Raw genomic sequence first — 18,329 nt, forward strand, 5'->3', positions numbered from 1 at the left:
TCATCTATACAAACAAGAGCACCAGGAAATCCCAAACCCCGATATCAAACCTCTTCCTTAACCACAGAATCCAACCCCCTCTCCCCCTCCTCCTAACAACCCAACTCCCCAACTCCGCCCACACAGCCTCCTTCTCCGCAAGCTTCATCCCAGCCGCAAGCCCACTAGTCGTTGTAGCAACGAAAACCGGTGCCCCAGCCCAACCATCACAACGACCCATATTCTCCTCCTCCGCCTGCCATCCATACCAAAACTCCTCCTTCCGAATCCCCCTCCCATGTCTAACCCGCCAAACAGCCTCCCAAATACCCTTCCCAACAAGACAAACAGCTTCAGGCCTCTGCGCAGCAACCTTAGCCTCGAGTACAGGAACACCGGCATCCATCTCCGCGCGACTGAGCATGCTCGCATCGCGCGTAGGCCGCTCAACGATGTTCGTGTTACCAACGCTGTACAACGCAGGAAGTTTATATGTGTCGGCCGGTATGTGGCGCATACTCGTTATCCCTGATGAAAAGAGCAGTTTCCAGAATAGGTTTGATGGATGTGCGTAGGCGTGCCCCGTTATCCCTGTCATTATTCCCGGGTTCACGCCTACGAGGAGGAGGATTAGGTTTGGGGGGATTGTATCGCAGAGGAGGGATTGTGTAGCCGAAGGTCCAGCGATTGGGGGCGTGGGTGGGAGTTGTGGTGTTGCTCTGCTGCGCTTGCGTTTGTTTGGGGATGGAGGCGTTGTCGTTAAGATTGACTGGGAGCGGGTGGTGCGTAGGTGGGTGGTTGTGGTCTCGGATGCTGTTGTTTGTGGGACTGTTCTCTTGCGTCTTGGACTGGGGTTGCTGGGTTTTGCTTGATCTTCGGTAGTGTTTGGTTTATATTCGGTCTTGGTGGTGTTTATGTGGCGTTGGGATATAGTATTCCGAGAGGTACTTGGGAATTCTTGCGATGCGGTCCCGTTATGCAGGTATTGCTGCAGTTTGCCATTGAAACTGGTAATTTTGTTGACTGGGACATCCTCCACCGTTTCCAGGGGGAGCTCATCTTCCTCGACTTTGGGTTGGATTTCTGTAGACGGAGGCATCTTATTCGGTGTAAGCCTGATTGGTTAGTTCTCAAATTTCACGCAGCCCGGGGTCATCTGTGACATTGAAGGCATTTATATGAGATCTTCTGTATCTTTTAATGTGGAAGTATTATTGTCAAGATGACGTGTTTCTTGAATCTGGATACACTATCACGTGCCAGGCGATTCGTTGTTGGTGCCTCGTTGGCAAGGCATCAACATTTAATAGTTAACTAACTATTCTAGATACCACGAAAGGAGAACAGTGTTGTGATCGTCGGTTGTCATTGAAATAGAGTCACACTTAGATCCACACAAGTTTAGATCCACACAAGTCGATAATACTAAGGAGTAGTAATATGGGTAGTTCTCACTAATGTTAGACCATATGATCATACGATGTAGATGGAGATCAATGATACAAGCAAAGTTATTCTTTCCAGTCATCAAGTTCGTTAGATATTATACAATTTACATGATCTGCGTCTGCTGCACTCAATACACCAGACTGAGCCATTGTTATGCTTTAAATAGTCCATGCCGTTTCGGCAAAGTCCAAGGCTCCGGGCAGACGACCTTACATCCTCTAGTTAGCATAAGAACGGCTTATTTATGTCAAAATATGCAAGAACGTACCTCGCCTTCACTATAGGCCCAGAAATAAACACCGATGCCAATCAAATAATATATTGCAGGGTCGGTGCCTTGATAGAGAAGCGCCGCGAGGAGGGCGCTGAGGGGATATATGATGAGACGGATTTCAATGCTGCGGTGCGGTATTGAGCCAGCAAGTGGCTTGAGAGGCCATTCCCAGGCTATGCCCACCAGACCCATGATGAGGTTTAGGATTTGAAGAACGGGTATCGGGGCAACGGCTGCATCGAGGTTCCTGGAGATAAAGTCCCAGAATACTTTGGGCCAGATAAAGCCCTCTATAGCACTGGCAACCTGGTCTATTTGCATTCTGTCAGTTCTAGCTTCGAGTTGGGGGCTTTGAGTGGGCAACATACAAGCTGACGCGGTGAGAATAATTAACCGCCCCCAGTGGTTCTTGATGAGTCTGCCCATTGTGTTGAGTTATAAGTACTCGGATGTGTGAGAACTGTGTTGTGTGTGGTAGAGCTTCGGCCAGCGAAGGTCTCGGAGGAAATAAAGTCACTTGGGTATGAGTGACAAAGTGCGGAGCTAATCTTGGGCGGCAAATGTCGCAATTCCCAAATAGCTGCGACAGATTCTGTGAGAGAATCACTTCATCGTATAATTCCGCAAGACATAGAGATATTAACTGAGTTGGATAATCCAGAGCACATGGAGAGTGGATATTTTTGCAAGGGTTTATCGTGGTAGCATGATCTCATATGGGGAAGAAAAAGCAGCATATTTCGAGTGGCATGCTTGCAGGAAGGACCAGGTATAAGAATCTATACTTAGACAAGCGACCCCGCTGATAACTCAACTAGAACTTGGAACACTTGGCCGGGATGTGATTGTCGAGCGCCAAAAAGGTGAATCACTGCACGGGGTTAGTACACATGCAAGAAGGATAGGGCTAAGCCGTGATCCGCACGGATACAAGTATCGTAGACCAATCATCAGCAGAAAGGTCCTCAAATCCTTGACAACCCCCTCTTCTTGAGGTTCTGAAGAACCGGCATAACCCGTGTGATTGGAGAGTGGGATGTGACGGAGCGGATCGCAAAGTGGATGTCGACAAATCAGAGACCACAGCGCTTAGGCTTGGCGTGATGAACTGCAGGTGGCACGCATGGCACACACAGGGGGCCTTTCATTCTCAAGTCTCATCAACATTCAAATTGTACTTTTTATTATTGAGAATTTCAACCGAGACCTATGTTTTCTGGGCTGGGGGTTGTCTGGGCTGTCTCAGCTTTGTACCAGAGACAAGTTTGGAACTGTTCCAGATCAGATGACCGCGGTAGCCCTGATTTCAATTCAGTGCAACACACCGTCTTTCTGCATCTCCTGCAGATGCAGCCCGTGCCTGGTTTAACTTGTAGTGCCAAGTGGAGACTATCATCGGGGGAAAAAAATTCTCGTTGATGGGGAAACATAGCTCGAAGTCAATAATCACTATTCTATATTTGGGCGAACCTTCCACTCACTAAGGATCCGGAGTCGAATGACAGGTGTTTTCACCGCTGGGCGACCCTCGGGGCTCCTGTGTGACGAAAAGACGGCGGTTGCAGGAGGATTGTAATACGCCAATTTCCCAGCAACCTTCTTTCCCTGGTCTCGTTTAACGCTGCCCACTCACGGTCCCTCATGGCCACTCACCAGCCTCGCTGCCACCCTCGGGGCATTAATCTCTTTCGAACTTCGGCTTCGAACCTTTAGCTTTCACCATTTCAAGCCCATCATTATTATTAGAACAAAGAGCCGAATCGGACAAGATTGATTCAACAGGGTGTACTTCCTTTTTCTCACTAGACTCGCTTCGCGGGGAACGTGGCACGGTGGTCAGACTCCTAGGGCGTATAAACTTCGTATTGTGATTGGTGTGCCTGCGACGAACGGTCATTAAAAATAGCAAACCTCCCAGAGTATTAATTTAAACTGGGTTCCAGGATCATAAACAGGACCTTTTGACAGTCTTGGAAGAATCAGCCAAGATAACAGTTGAAAGAGATCAGGCAAAAACTGACGAGGAGTTTAAGCGACGAAGGATTCTAGCTCTCTTGGTCTCTCCACTACCCATTCATAGGAGAATTTTTAAAGCACAGACATTGTGGGCTTGAGTACTCCTAGTCTATTGGACTAAAATCTACCATAGTCGGTTGTACGGAGTAGTGCCCGCCAGAAGCGATGTAATTATAGATCGGCCGCCCCCACCCCTGCAGCTAAAACCACAACACTGGGATTCTCTGAACCTCCAACTCCCCTCCGGTCTTGTCCCTATTCATCTATTGACGTCAACCATGTCTAGGACCACTTGAATCAACCGATAAAACGTCATATTTTACCTCAAGTGTCCAGTAACCTCTTGTATTCGAGAGAACACGCGAAGGGGAATCCCCCGGCGAAACGCCAACAGCGCTCGCGACAAGTCACACAACTCACATACATTCTCCATACATTTCGACTGAGCAATATCGCAAGCTGCGAGCGTGCTTTTACCAGGGCGAGACGTTCGATTCAATTTAGAATATTCCAAATCCACTAAGGCCCTGATCGTTAGCTTAGAAGCGGAAAATCTTGATTTACGTCAAGTTTATGGAGAAGCAACGGCGTTGACAAACTCCGAAACCACTGACTTGTCAATATTCACACTGGAGTCCTGCCACAAAACCAGATCAGGAGATTTCATTTTCGACAGAACTTCAGTGTATATTACCGGGTTGCTGGTCAACCGTCTGGACTTGTCACTCCTTTGATTGAATTGTCGCCAAATTACTTGTCGCTGGTCGACATTCCCAAAAACGCAGACAAAGAATGGCCGCAGTTCAAGATTCCTGGTTGAAGAGGGCGGACTTGACCGTTTCCAAGGTCTTGTTCCATTTGTTCTTTTGGGGTTCCCATATTGGTATATTTGCTGTAGGATGGTATGCATTCTGACGTCCATCAGCTCTTGGATTGCGTTGCTGACATTCTCATAGGTACCTGCAGGCTTCGAATCCAAAGTTGGCGCCACTGAATGCTCTTAGCTATTCAGTCTGGATCTCGCGAGGCGCAGGTCTCGTCCTTTCGGTCGATTGCACTTTGATCCTATTTCCTATGTGTCGGAACTTCCTCCGATGGATAAGACCACAGATCAGATGGTTACCACTGGATGAGTCGGCGTGGTTCCATCGGCAAGTAGCCTATGCTATACTAGTATTCACAGCTATTCACACCGCTTCTCACTACGTAAAGTAAGGTGCTTTCTTATCTAGCTTGTCCCGGTTACTTTGCTAACACTACTCAGTTTCTACAATATCGAAAAAGACCAAATCCGTCCAGAACTTGCAGTAACGATCCATTTTGCTCGCGCAGGTGGTATCACTGGCCATGTCATGCTCCTGTGCATGATGCTCATGTATACCACCGCACACCATCGTATCCGCCAACAAGCATATGAAACCTTCTGGTATGGGCATCACCTTTTTATTCCGTTTATGCTGGCACTCTATACGCACGCCACTGGGTGCTTTGTCCGAGATACCGCCGACCCCATCTCTCCTTTCGCAGGAAAACAATTCTGGAATCATTGTCTTGGATATGAAGGGTGGAGATGGGAGTTAGTCATCGGAGCTTTGTATCTCTTCGAGCGACTTTACAGGGAGATCCGGTCCCGGCGCGTGACAGTCATCACTAAAGTCATCCGTCATCCTTATGGTATGATCTTCTTCTTTTAAAAATTCTGGATTGACCACAACTAACAAAATTACCCTAGCTGCCATGGAGATCCAGTTCCACAAACCAAGCATGAAATACAAAGCCGGACAATGGGTATTCCTCCAAGTGCCTGACGTTTCCAGTACCCAATGGCATCCATTCACCATTACCTCATGCCCCTTTGATCCATACCTCAGCATCCACGTCCGCCAAGTCGGAGATTTCACCCGAGCACTTGGAGATGCACTCGGTTGCGGTCCCGCCCAAGCCAAAGATCTTGAAGGCCTTGACCCCAACGGCATGTACGAAGTTGCCTTACAGAATGGACAAACCATGCCCGCAATCCGCGTGGATGGACCATACGGAGCACCCGCAGAAGACGTGTTCGACAACGAAATCGCGGTGCTCATCGGCACCGGTATCGGCGTCACACCCTGGGCATCTATTCTCAAAAACATTTGGCATATGCGCTCAAGTCCCAACCCTCCCCGTCGACTACGACGTGTCGAGTTCATTTGGGTCTGTAAGGATACCTCTTCATTTGAATGGTTCCAAGCTCTACTATCTTCCCTCGAAGCCCAATCCGCCAACACGGCTGCTAGCGAGGGCAGCACCGAGTTCTTGCGTATCCATACATATCTCACACAGCGTCTCGACGCTGACACCGCTGCAAATATCTACCTGAATTCTGTCGGTCAGGCGCTCGATCCGCTCACCGAACTAAAGAGTCGGACGAACTTCGGTCGACCGGACTTCAAGCGACTTTTCACCGCTATGCGGCTTGGTTTGCTGGACCAGTCTTACATGACGGGTCTGCAGAGTGCTGCTCCAACCGAGATCGGAGTGTATTTCTGTGGTCCTAATACTGCTGCCATGCAGATTAGCGATGCGGCTAAATCTTCATCAGCCAAGGACGTCCGGTTCAAGTTCTGGAAGGAACACTTCTAGTCATGTTTCTGGTGCGCCTTTTTGCTTTTTTTCGCTTTTGTTCTATCATATACGAATGACACGAATCACGAATATCTCTTTTTCATTATTACTTTTCCATGATTTCATGGACTCTCTGCGTTATCGCTTCTATGCTGCATTTTACATATTGAAGGGAGCATGAAGCGGTCTGCTAGCAGCGAGAAGCAATCACAACACACGTGGGAACCAGCGGTAATGCTGGGTTGTAGGAATATATGGCGATAGACTTGACAACGTCCTTTGAATAATAGTACTGTTTGGTTTTTAATTTATCGGTAAATTTCCATTGCAAGCATTTTAAATAGTACATAGGTCCTGGATATATCTGTAAGTTTAATCGCTCAACTATATCTAGTGTTCAACTGTTCCATAATAATAGAGACAGTATTCGGGACGTGCGGGAGTGTCTCGAGACCGCAGAGTCAAATACATCCTGTCATGAGCGCGAACCATTCGATCTCGGATCTATTTACTCGACGACGATGATCCTGGGTGTGAGATTGATGAAAACACCCAGACTAGCCAGACCGATGACGCCGAAGACGCCGAAGACACCAAAGCCGGTAAGGATGTGCATGCACCATATAAGTTAACTTCAATAATTAATATGCAACCCCTGCTATGCTGCAGGCTCACGCATCAATTTATGGTATAATCCAAAAAGCCCATAAAGTAGGGAGGCCCCACGAGCCTCCATTATAGCGTTGGGGCCAAGAGGAGCCCAAATCCAGAGCTTAATCTATAAACTCTAGGAGTATACGGCATATAAAATGACTATTCCATCACATATCTCGAGTGTAAATGCTTTGAGAAGTTCACTTCCCTGAGTAAGAATTGTGGTCTCGTTTAAACGAAAGTATTTTCTTGACAGAAGTTATTGTAGGCTTACACAAAAGGTGATTGGAGGACATGTATACTTGATTGGATTGGTTTTGACCACCTCACCATTGCCCCGCTCTTTAAACCTTAGTGGAGATAGTGTGCATCTGATGGATACTCTTTGTGTGATGGTGTGTATATCTGGTGTGTGCTAATCGAATCCGGCGCATTGCGTCTACATATTACATATTATGTTACCTAGCATGACCGTTCCAGGGTGAGTTATTGTAGAAAAATATTTAAGCTGAAGCCCCTGCTGCTCCAGCCTGCTGCCGTTCCCCTCTCAGCCTCTTTGATTATAATACTTGAATATAATGGATATCCAACACCTCCAAAGTCTTTTGGCAGAAACCAAGGCTTTACTCGATTCGTATGAATCAACTCAAACCGATACCGTTCGAATTGAAGCGCAGGACAAGGCCGCCCAGCTGGCACGTGCCCTAGAACGACCCAGAGATGCGATCATCAAACTGAGCTTTTCTGTTAGTCATAGATAATCTTTTATAGTTAATCATTGGGATATTGTACTAATGACCAAGCTAAAAAGCCAATCATTCTCATGGCCGTCAAGACGGCCCATGATATGAATGTATTCCCCGTGCTAGCTCAGGCCACGGTCCCAGTCACTCTGACCAAATTAGCTGCAGCAAAGCCCGCAGACCCTCTTCTAGTCGGCAAGTCAATACCCAAAAACCAGAAAGAAAGGTGTTAGATTTAACTTGCTCCCAGAGCGCATTATGCGAGTTCTAGTCGCCAATGGTTTCGTAGAAGAGCCAGCTCCCAGCGAATACCTACCCACCGCACTATCCCGAGAAATGACCCAGCACACATCAATTGGAGCTGTGGGATCGATGTGAGGCTGCTCCAAACATTGTACTTAAGAAAAAAACAGAATCTCAGTATACTAATCTAACCAGGTTCCTTGAGTTCCTGCCCTCAATCCAGAAAGTCCCCGAATATCTCCAATCCACCAACTATCGCAACCCAGATGATCCCATGTTCGCTCCTCTTCAATACACGCACAATCTGAAAATAGGTGCATTTACATGGCTCTGCCAGAACCCCGAAGCTTTGACTCGATTCAATAGCTTCATGGAAGGACATCGGGGTAATCGTCCACACTGGGCTGACTGGTTCCCTGTTCGTGAACGTCTTCTCGATCATCCGGACATGACTGCCGAGATACCACTTTTGGTAGACATTGGCGCTGGGCGTGGTCATGAGTTGATCGGATTTAGGAAGAGATTCCCGGATGCCCCGGGTAAACTGGTAATGGAGGATCTTTCATCTGTGGTTGACGAAGCACGTGAAGCACTGGATCTAGAGGCGGCTTCTATTGACACTGTTGCGCATGACTTCTTCGCTGAGGTTCAACCGGTGAAAGGTAATATTACTTTTTATGTGAGCATATATGCATTTGGTTGGGGCTAACAAATCTTTCTTTACACGCAGGGGCACGCGCGTACTATTTCAAGAACGTGTTACATGACTGGTCGGATGAGAAAGTGACTGTTATTTTTAACAACTTAAAGCCGGCTATGAAGCGCGGTTTCTCCAAGGTTATCATGGAGGAGTATATTCTTCCTGATAAGAATGCTCGCTCGCTGCCTTGTATGACAGATATCGCGGTGATGGTTTTCTGCTGTGGATTAGAGAGAACTCGTCAGCGCTGGAGTGACCTGCTAACGTCTGTTGGTTTGCGAGTGCTAAAATTCTGGGTTCGGGAGGGCGACGGTTTGGGAATTATTGAGGCCGAATTGGCAGGGAGCTCTTAAATAGAGTCATGATCTAGGGACGGTAGTATACATTTAGCTACGCATGCAATTGAACCTACAAAAAGCATCAATATGTGGCATGTAGCCCAAAATAGGCCGGCCGGGAGAACGAGACTTGACCTCCGAAGCACGAGATCATTCAAATGGCCAATAACGCTAATACTTAGCTCTCTCCTCGTCGGCCTCAGCCAATTGCTCCAGTACCTGACCTTTGACTTCGTCAAGGGCAGCTTTACATCCATCGTATCGCTCGTGTTCGATAAGGCCTTTGTCGGGCCACAGATCGCCCAATTCCTCCTTGACCTCAGACACAAGCTCAGTTCCTGCTGCCGCATCATCGCTACCAAGCTTGATGCGTTCAATATCCATTTCCGAAAAGTCAACCGGGAATGGAATGTCGCTAGTTATGCCAGAAAGGTCCGCCCATGTGTCCTTCAAATCGACTAGAAGCGATAGGAAGTGCGCCTCGCCGTATTCGAACATGCGATGGGCAAGAAATATCAGTTCGTATGCTGTCGTCTTTCGAAATTCGACCGCGTAATATAAGTCTGGACTTTTTCCTTGCATGAGCTTTCGCCATCCAAGGAACACATTTTGAATAGTATATTCGCGCATAGCCGCGGACCGTTCTTCAGCGGAAAGCCCAGACAGTGTTGGCCTTGGTGCTAGGCCGAGCGTCTCAGGCTCAAGACCACCCCAGTCTAGGAAGGCTGGGTCGGGGTTATGGTTGAAGAGGGGCGAGATGTGGCAACACTGCCAGTCAATGATACCTGTAATTCTTTCGGGGTTATGTGGGTCTAGAAAGATGTTGTCATCATGCAAATCATTATGCCAGATGCGTGGGTTGGCGATGGAGGTGTGCGTTGGGGTAAGGGCATTGACGATCCTTTAGTACGATGCTAAAGCAATAAGCGTATTTTCAGCGTGGGGTTGGTAGAGCTTTGGACCACAAAATAAGGCAATTTGCTTTGGTGGTTTCAGAGACTGGATTGCTTTCATCTCTCGCGTTCCGATTGCTTGCAGGTATTGCGTTAGAGAAGGCCCTACAAACTCGTTAGCGCCCGCGAGAAGAAGATAGTTACACACACTGTCGTACATGGTCCTCTCTCAATATCTAAACTTAATCGGTCCGCGTCAAACCAGTCTCGACCAGTAGCCCGGCCAATATCAAACCGTGAATGTTTAACGGCCATGCCATCCTTGACATAGTGGCTGCCTGCGGAAGACTGAGCATATCCCGCATAGTACAGGCTGCCGTAATGCGAGAATGAAACGCTTAGCCATTTCTTCTGCATGGTCATAGCAATAATCACTTTGAGCCTCTGGTGTAGTTGCATCGTGCTCCAGATTTGAGACAGCGGGACACCCTCAACTTTATCCATGATAATGAATTCAGCCCCAACAGGATGCGACTTTGCTTGTGAGTTCCATGCGTGGACATGGGGCGCTGGTGTTCCAAGAATTCTGCTAGCCTCCCAACCCAGTCGCATTAGCAGGATCTGGCGGCGATGGAGTTCGAAATGAACTTACAAAGTCCATCGTGGCAACTTCACTGGCCGTGGTAAAGTGTAGAACGCCAGCATTGGGGTTAGGCACCTTGGCTACGACTTCTCGGCCATCTTCCATAGTCATGAGGAATGTTTTGTTGAACATGCCGTCGGGGTACTTCGTGACGGAAATGCATTCAGCAGCCCCGACCGAGTCTGCTGCGACTCTTGCAACCGTGTTCATGTCGAATTTAATCTCTCTCCTTTGAAGGCTCTCCACCTCGTCTACAATAAACCGACCACGCGTGAATTTGAAGAATTCATCGTTGGAATCCCAGTCTGATGCGAATGAGTAAGATGTTAAGTCTCGTTCAGGTGGGCATGCTTATCTAACCGAAGAGCGGTTTCATGCAGCTTTAAAGATTGACCGGTAATATTGCTTCTGGTTTTGTATTGTACTTCGAACGTAGCACCAAACACGCGCGAATCGGTCGGTGTTGGCACATTTTCCATGAAATGTATTGGTTCTGATGCTGTCTCCTTCCAGAAAAGCGCATGGCACTTGAGCTCACGAGCATCAGATTATTATATAAACTGAGGGGTTTAAAAATGAGATTGGTGCTGAAAAGGTTGGTTTGGTGAATGAGCATCAGACAGTGGCCCCTGTGGGACGATTAGTCAGCACGTGATCTGGCGGTCCCGGGGGCATAGCTGAATTTAAGGTTCGCCAAGGCCGTCGAGCCGCATATCCTTCTCCACTCTCCTTCTCTTTTACCTCACTCCGCTTTTATCATTTCTCCCATCAAATCATCATGCTTGGGATGAGCTTCAAGCCTCTACACACAACTTTACCCGACCTATCTACCCGGGCAGATTTTAAATCTCCAATCAGCGATACATCGGAGAGATCTACACAGCTCGATACTGCCAGTGACACTGCCATCATGTCTGATACTTGCACTGAGACCAAATCGTCACCCTCAACCTTGACCGACCCGTCCGCAGAAGGAAACCACGAGCTTAAAGCCAGCATCTCCACGCAGTGTGACACTGTCATCGAAAACGTCATCATGCCTGAGACTTCCACTGCAACAGGACCCAAATCTCCACCCACCGATTTGTTTAGCCCACGTGCCCCAGGAAATCCCGAAGCCAGTACAAGCGCTACATGGAATATGCCCACCCAGTATGACAGTGACATTCAAACCGTCATCCTGTGTGAGAATCCCTCCGAGAGTGACTCCCCTCAAATCTCCAGCTCCAGCCAGAAAGATCCTAGCGCTACTCCTAACGCGTCCTCTGGCGATCCCTCTTCTGGGAGATTGGATGGCTCTTCTGGTACCAAATCGGACACGTCCTCTATTGACAGCCTTGACACGAACCCGGAATCTCCACCCAGTGCCTTGTTCGACACAGGTGCACAAAGATGGCGCAAGGAAGGAATCCAGCCCGATGACCAAGAAGCAAGCGAGCTGAAAGTCTATCACCCAAGCCCTCGGGCGATCCGAGAGAAGTTGCTGATATTCGAACCCCAAGTTACATTCTCTGGGATTAGCTCGCTACGAACGATCTACCGCTCCGAAAAGGTGATCGGATGATGTATGAAAATGCGAAAACCCAGATGGTAGATTGTCAAACTTTTATCCACGACCTTGAAGATTTCGACCCGAGATTCGGGAGGGTCTGGGCTGCGTCAGGTTTCAGAGTCAGACATGCCTTAACTATCGAGGGCGGTCGACATAAAAAGCCCACCAACTGTGATTGGGCCTTGATTGAGGTTCCAGATGAACGGTTATCGTCAAATACTGTGAGTTTGGCTATCGAAAGTGTTACTATCTACGCTGAATCTAACTGTTCATTAGACTCCTGATGGGCATGTACTGAAGAGATCACCTGTACCCAACAAGGTCGACAACGTAAGGCTTTGCCTTTGGGGTCAGAAATCGGGGTACTCCGAGGGGGACTAATACTCCCTTCGGGATGCTACTGTCAAGCACGAAATCATCGAAGGAAAGGAAGTTTCAGTTCCGACAGTGGAACATACGGTCATGCCGAGTGACACCCAATCTGGGTTTTTTGCAAGGCCTGGAGACTCCGGTTCTTTGGTCTATACCAAAGGAAGTCATGTAGTAGTTGGTTTGCTTTTTGCGGGTAATGTGGTGAAGCCGAGGACTTCTCTGTTCACTCACATTGATGACCTTATTTCGGACATCAAACGCGTCACTGGAGCCACTTAAGTTCGATTACGATGAATTCAACGGTCTTGGCTTACGCTAATCGTCTTGTTCAAGGCTGCCTTTTTTTCTGGCCCTTTGTGCTTTTTGTGCTTTTTGTGCTTTTTCGCTCCTTTGCTCTTTGCTTGGCTTGGCTCATTATGAGGTCTAAGGTTTTCCTACATTTGTAGGTAGGTATCTGATCCGCCATGCAAGCAGGGGGTTCTATTGTTTTCTGTTTTCTTTCCCTTCCTTTGAATTGATCTACTGTGCCATTCTGCACAGCTAGCGGTTTGAATATCAATAACGTACACCTCGTTCAATATTTTCTTGTATATAAGCTTTCATGGTGATTAGAACAGAGTGGATTGAATGTTTTTAAACATAAACCTTGCCAGAGCTGCAGAATTAAGGACTGCTATATGGTGATGCCTCAAAACTGTCATTTACAAGTAGAATATGGGGACCTGTGAAAATGAGGCCGAAAATGACCACTTTTGGCGCCAGAAACGGGCGTCTTTTTCTTTCCACCCGTAACTATTGGAGGGCCGCTATTTTGCACCCACCTAGCGCCGTTAGTCATCATCTTCCGGCTAACACCGGGTACCCAGGTAGTGTGTTGTGAAAAGGCGGTGAAAAGGCGGAAAGGCGGTGCCACGATTATCCTAAATATCTTGCCATCTACGAAGTACTCCGTATTTCCGATATGAGGTAGGCCTGCCGATATATCTGGGTATGCTACGCTTTTCGTCTTTTCCATCTTTCCTTCGGACATAGCCAACTTCTGGTTTTTCTAGCATCTCAGTAAACTGTTCTTGGGTTAAATTATCCCCACGTTTTGGAACAATTAGGCGTGGGGCCGCACGACAACTGGGGAAGCTCAAGTCAAAGCTCCGGATAGAACTACGCGGCTCATCTCATGGCTTTCTCACTACTACTTACGGCGTTTGAACCGTACGTTGATATCCCATTCAACGTATGGCTTACCATCATCCTCATCCTCACCTATGGGTGTGCTCTTCGAAACCCGCGCCTGCTTTTGCTCATCGTCCTTGGGGTCAGCGCGACTATCTTCGTATTTAACACAACAGCTACTCTCGGGGAAATGATCAAAACCATGTGTCTGCTTCCCTTGGGCCTCGGCTCGATCCTGGCGTTCCTCGTTGCGGATCGGTCTTTGCAGACGAGGTTTCTACCCGCCTTTACGACCTATGTTAATTTTGCGGTGTACGCAAACATTGGCATGATGGTCGGGACTCCAGCAGGCGGCACCCTTCGGGGAATGTGCAGCAAAATCGCATGCGTTACCCTCTTCGTTTGGATCGTCCAACAGGGACACCGCGTTGGATGGAAGACAGTCATGGTTCACGATAACTTGTTCGTCTTCACTGCCGTCAGCAAATCGTGGATATTTGCACACGCATGCTATCGATTCGTTCTCTTGACATTGCCGTGCTTTGGGTCTGGACGCCGGCATCGCCTTCTAGAGTTGTACTCTCTCACTTTAACGTTCGCCCTGTCGTCGACTTCAAAACTTCCATTCGAGTATTTCTTTGGAATGGCCGATACATTGGTTGTTCCCGCGATTGCAGGATGGTCGGCAATTGCAACAACGTTCAATCTAATACCGCGCGATACGGTAAACGACGACTTACTCTCAAGTCGTATCGGGACTGGTGCAGATACATTTCTGGGCGCGGTGTCACTGGCTGTTGCCGCTTTTGCTTGTTTTAAGATAGCTAGTTCACCGCGATGAAGTTCATGAGGATGGTGAACTCTTCTATTGATGAATTTGTACAATTGACTCCGAAACTTCGGGACTGGTGGGGGTCAGTTAAGCATACAAAGGCGCTAGCCGATAAAGCACGCGTGACTTGTGAAATAGAAGGTCTCGAATACGTGGAGACTGGTGAGATACCGAGCATGCGTTCTAATGGACATTAATTTACACAATTGTGTAGGTAATATCCTAGAGGACCATGAAATCCAAGCCAGTGAACCTCTAACAAACTCTTCGAAATGCTCGTTTTTACTATATCGCGATTAGATACTAATACTCCAAATCAGCCTCCTAAGCGAGCCGCCATAGCAAGCCATCGACCTTGGCACTAGTCATCTTACCAATTTCTTTTTGACTTACGAAAGTCTTACAACAGTACGAACCAAGCTACCCGATTCTAAGTATGAGCAAGGCAGAATCTCTTTTCGTCTCTATAATCAAAGCAAAGCAAAACAACAGCAGCCAACTAGTAGCTTAAACTAGGGCCTATCAGATTTCTCGCAATCAAACACCAGTTGTCCCGTTGATGTGCTTGATGGCTTCCATGAGATTGTCGATGTGTGTGAACGAAGCACTACACGGCGGACGTGGGCGACCTCCAAGAAGCAAACCAACCACGACGTGACTCTCTTTGGTATAGACTAATGAGCCCGAGTCCCCGCTCCTGCCGAAAAAGGTATTCTTGTCCTAAGAAATGACTGAATGCTCAACTGTTGCAGCAGCAACGACTTTTCCATAAATCAACCGGTGTTCCACTTCTGCCTCTTTTAAGGCGTTGTAATGCCCCTCGGAATATCCGGATTTCTGTCCTGAAATGCACAATTCCAAGTTCTCAAAGCTTTTGGGCAATGGGGACTGGTTCAACATATGGCCGTCGGTGGTCTATCAGTACATAGTTAGTTACATATGTATTTATCGTAGTTGGTAGGAAGATGGTACTCGTCACTCTTACTGCAAGGGGTCTGGCCTGTCCTAAAGCATGAAGCGGCCCAGACCTTTCCGAATCCCAGGTCGAAATCTTTAAGCTCCGGGATGGAAGCTTTGCAATTCAACAGTTGTTGTTTGGCCGCCTCGTACATCATCTTGTCGCCCTTTCGAAGATCTTGGTTGTAAGTCTCAAGTTGTCGAGCTGGTCGAGTGAGGGTGGACTTGAAAAAGTGAAATGAGCCTAGGTAGGAAGAGGTTAGGATCTAAAGGCAAGAAGGAGAAGGTAGAAGGCGAGGAAGACGAAGAAGGTAAAGGTGACGGAGGGTAGGCTTTACAGGCAACTTCTATTCATAATTGAGGAAGGTACGATATTTGTTTTCTTTATCTTCATTGTATCCTCACTATTCTCACTATTCCTTCACCATATCTTCATCCTTTCCCCTTTCATTGTCTCTGTCTCAACCTATTTCAATACCCTTATTGATGTCCATATTGCTTCTGTAGTGTTACAACTAGAATACTGGAAATACCCTACAAATTGATGTTTATATTGGTTGTTAATTAGGATATAATGTCAAAGGTCCAAATGCTGTGTTGACTTCCAAGGTTACTATGCTTGATATATTTGAAAATATAATTAGCCTAACTTTGAAAACGTCGTCAGACAAACTATAACGCTTGGGATAGTTGTATTTGACAGGTGGTGGTTTTGTACTTCACTCTACGCGGACAACTATATATACGCAGCTCCAAGCACGCCATATCTCGTCCAAGTGAGCCAGGCTTATAAATCTGCTTGGAAATACCATAACAGATGTGGACCCGAGTCAAGCGGGGTATATAAGCTTGGAATCACAGCTATTCTCATTCCAAATTGCTTTATATATGAATCCGATCTGCCAAGATTAAAAAAAAGTATAACCCGGAGGACAACCAAATCAACCACAAGATGACCGACCCACAACCCAACCGCCAGCTGCACCTAACAGCTTTCATGCGACCAGTCTCGCTGCACACAGGTGCTTGGCGTTATCCGGGCTCGTATCCTGACGCCAACTTCAATTTTAAACACATCGTCCAGTTCGCTCAAAAGCTAGAGGCCGCCAAGTTCGATGCCTTCTTCATGGCCGATCACCTGGCTGTACTGAACATGCCCGTCGAAGCTCTCAAGCGCAGTCATACGGTTACTTCATTCGAACCTTTTACTCTGCTCTCCGCTCTCTCTTCCGTAACGGAAAAGATTGGTCTTGCCGCCACTGCGAGTACGACCTATGACGCGCCATATCATGTTGCCCGGCGATTTGCCAGTCTCGATCACTTGAGTAATGGCCGAGCGGCGTGGAATATTGTGACTACCGGAAACCCGGAGTCGAGTCATAATTTCGGTTTCGATGAGCATTTGGCTCATGGTGATCGGTATAAGCGTGCTCGTGAATTCTATGATGTTGTCACGGGACTGTGGGATAGTTTTGCCGATGATGCCTTTACCCGCAATGTCGAGACGGGAGAATACTTTGATCCTGCCAGAATGCACGTGTTAAACCACGCTGGTGACGAGTTGAAGGTTCGAGGACCGTTGAACATTGCCAGGCCACCGCAGGGATGGCCGGTTATTGTTCAGGCAGGACAAAGCGAGCCAGGACGACAGCTTGCAGCTGAGACTGCCGAGGTCGTCTTTTGCAGTCCGAAAGATATTGAGGGTGCGAAGACGCTCTATGCGGATATCAAGGGCCGAGTAGAGAAGGCGGGACGGAAGAGAGGCCAGTTGAAGATCTTACCCGCGGCAATGATTATTGTTGGGGACAGCAAGCAAGATGCACAGGAGAAGAGACTTAAATTGGATAGTCTGGTGCATTACGACAGTGCCATCGCTTCTTTGTCAATCTCGCTTGGGGTGGATGTCAGTAAACTTGATCCGGATAGTTTGTTGCCGGATGACCTTCCCGAGACCAACGCGAGCAAGACGGCCAGGGAGTCTGTTGAGAAGCTGGCAAAGAAAGAGGGACTCACTATCCGCCAGCTTGCGCAACGATATGGTGGATACTCGGGGCTGACATTCCTCGGTTCGCCAAGTGATATCGCCGAGGAGTTGGAGACGTGGTTGCGTGAAGAGGCTTCTGATGGCTTCACATTTACGTTCCCGTTCTTGCCACAGGGCCTGGAAGAGGTGACGGATAGATTGATTCCTGAACTTCAGCGAAGAGGTCTTTTCCGCAAAGACTATACGGGCTCGACACTGCGTGAACACTTTGGTCTGGCGAGACCCGAGAATCGTTTCTTTAGTGAGGCATCGTAATTGTACGTAACCAAGATAGATTATATTACGGCAATAGCGACATTTACTATTCTTTTGATTGATACGTTGACTCTGTTCATATAGTAGGCCTATTGTAACTGTTGTGTCCTATTTACCTGCCATGTCGCTGCATGGAGTTCAACCCATAAGTATTTGAACTACATCAGGCCTGTTTCCATCTTAGTCAAATTGGTGAAAAGTATGTGAACTGAACTTAAGTACCGCTTGCCAGAGCCTGACACCTAGCCTTGGGCGCCTCGATAGCCTAAGAAAGACGGTTGAGTATAGTCAAGGTCGTGTTTTATATAGACGTCTAGACAGAACGATGGCCGTGGACTTTTGCACTGCCCAGAAGATCGTGGGAAAGCTAAATATCCAACGCGTCTCTTGAGCTCTCCGCTCGGCATTGCAATGACTATGCCCGTCATCGCATTTAAAGGGGATTGGCGTCGTCCTATTTCATCTAACTCTCCAGTATGACAAGTATTGGAAGTTTGGACTGAAGTCCCGCCCTGGTAACCCTTCGTGTCTGGACAACATGCAATGCATACGGACTCTGGATTTTGTAGCTTTGATAGACTCCGTCCAGACAGTCTTTACAGCATCGCTAG

The 18,329-nt window shown here is 47.7% G+C and overlaps 9 protein-coding genes across 9 annotated transcripts; 5 read left to right on the forward strand and 4 right to left on the reverse strand.

Annotated features, from left to right (window-relative positions):
- Positions 1-4: 4 nt before the first annotated feature.
- N7455_012600 (mismatch-specific DNA-glycosylase) lies at positions 5-1,078 on the reverse strand (the record flags this gene model as incomplete). Its single annotated transcript, XM_065606929.1, has 1 exon — positions 5-1,078. The coding sequence occupies one exon, from the start codon at positions 1,076-1,078 to the stop codon at positions 5-7; it is 1,074 nt and encodes a 357-aa protein (XP_065460095.1).
- A 501-nt stretch (positions 1,079-1,579) lies between these two features.
- Positions 1,580-2,128, reverse strand: N7455_012601 (uncharacterized protein; the record flags this gene model as incomplete). The annotated part of the gene is made up of 3 exons (XM_065606930.1): positions 1,580-1,636; positions 1,697-2,013; positions 2,071-2,128. The coding sequence occupies 3 exons, from the start codon at positions 2,126-2,128 to the stop codon at positions 1,580-1,582; spliced, it is 432 nt and encodes a 143-aa protein (XP_065460096.1).
- A 2,382-nt stretch (positions 2,129-4,510) lies between these two features.
- Positions 4,511-6,340, forward strand: N7455_012602 (putative NADPH oxidase (NoxA); the record flags this gene model as incomplete). Its single annotated transcript, XM_040952518.2, has 4 exons — positions 4,511-4,620; positions 4,675-4,929; positions 4,983-5,392; positions 5,451-6,340. 4 exons carry the CDS (start codon positions 4,511-4,513, stop codon positions 6,338-6,340), a joined length of 1,665 nt encoding a protein of 554 aa, XP_040816822.2.
- Positions 6,341-7,554: 1,214 nt separating this feature from the next.
- On the forward strand, positions 7,555-9,015 carry N7455_012603 (uncharacterized protein; the record flags this gene model as incomplete). Its single annotated transcript, XM_065606931.1, has 4 exons — positions 7,555-7,722; positions 7,788-7,945; positions 8,158-8,624; positions 8,693-9,015. 4 exons carry the CDS (start codon positions 7,555-7,557, stop codon positions 9,013-9,015), a joined length of 1,116 nt encoding a protein of 371 aa, XP_065460097.1.
- Positions 9,016-9,171: 156 nt separating this feature from the next.
- N7455_012604 (phosphotransferase enzyme family protein) lies at positions 9,172-10,912 on the reverse strand (the record flags this gene model as incomplete). The annotated part of the gene is made up of 4 exons (XM_065606932.1): positions 9,172-9,812; positions 10,112-10,487; positions 10,546-10,841; positions 10,897-10,912. 4 exons carry the CDS (start codon positions 10,910-10,912, stop codon positions 9,172-9,174), a joined length of 1,329 nt encoding a protein of 442 aa, XP_065460098.1.
- A 402-nt stretch (positions 10,913-11,314) lies between these two features.
- On the forward strand, positions 11,315-12,100 carry N7455_012605 (uncharacterized protein; the record flags this gene model as incomplete). The annotated part of the gene is made up of 1 exon (XM_040952652.2): positions 11,315-12,100. One exon carries the CDS (start codon positions 11,315-11,317, stop codon positions 12,098-12,100), a length of 786 nt encoding a protein of 261 aa, XP_040816715.2.
- A 1,534-nt stretch (positions 12,101-13,634) lies between these two features.
- N7455_012606 (uncharacterized protein) lies at positions 13,635-14,471 on the forward strand (the record flags this gene model as incomplete). The annotated part of the gene is made up of 1 exon (XM_040952789.2): positions 13,635-14,471. The coding sequence occupies one exon, from the start codon at positions 13,635-13,637 to the stop codon at positions 14,469-14,471; it is 837 nt and encodes a 278-aa protein (XP_040816871.2).
- An 856-nt stretch (positions 14,472-15,327) lies between these two features.
- N7455_012607 (uncharacterized protein) lies at positions 15,328-15,577 on the reverse strand (the record flags this gene model as incomplete). Its single annotated transcript, XM_065606933.1, has 2 exons — positions 15,328-15,377; positions 15,400-15,577. The coding sequence occupies 2 exons, from the start codon at positions 15,575-15,577 to the stop codon at positions 15,328-15,330; spliced, it is 228 nt and encodes a 75-aa protein (XP_065460099.1).
- A 794-nt stretch (positions 15,578-16,371) lies between these two features.
- On the forward strand, positions 16,372-17,718 carry N7455_012608 (LLM class flavin-dependent oxidoreductase; the record flags this gene model as incomplete). The annotated part of the gene is made up of 1 exon (XM_040952755.2): positions 16,372-17,718. One exon carries the CDS (start codon positions 16,372-16,374, stop codon positions 17,716-17,718), a length of 1,347 nt encoding a protein of 448 aa, XP_040816991.2.
- Positions 17,719-18,329: the final 611 nt, after the last annotated feature.

The sequence above is a fragment of the Penicillium solitum genome (genome assembly GCF_028829755.1).
Source record: "Penicillium solitum strain IBT 25940 chromosome Unknown utg000009l_segment0_segment0, whole genome shotgun sequence".
Taxonomy (NCBI): Eukaryota; Fungi; Ascomycota; class Eurotiomycetes; order Eurotiales; family Aspergillaceae; genus Penicillium; species Penicillium solitum.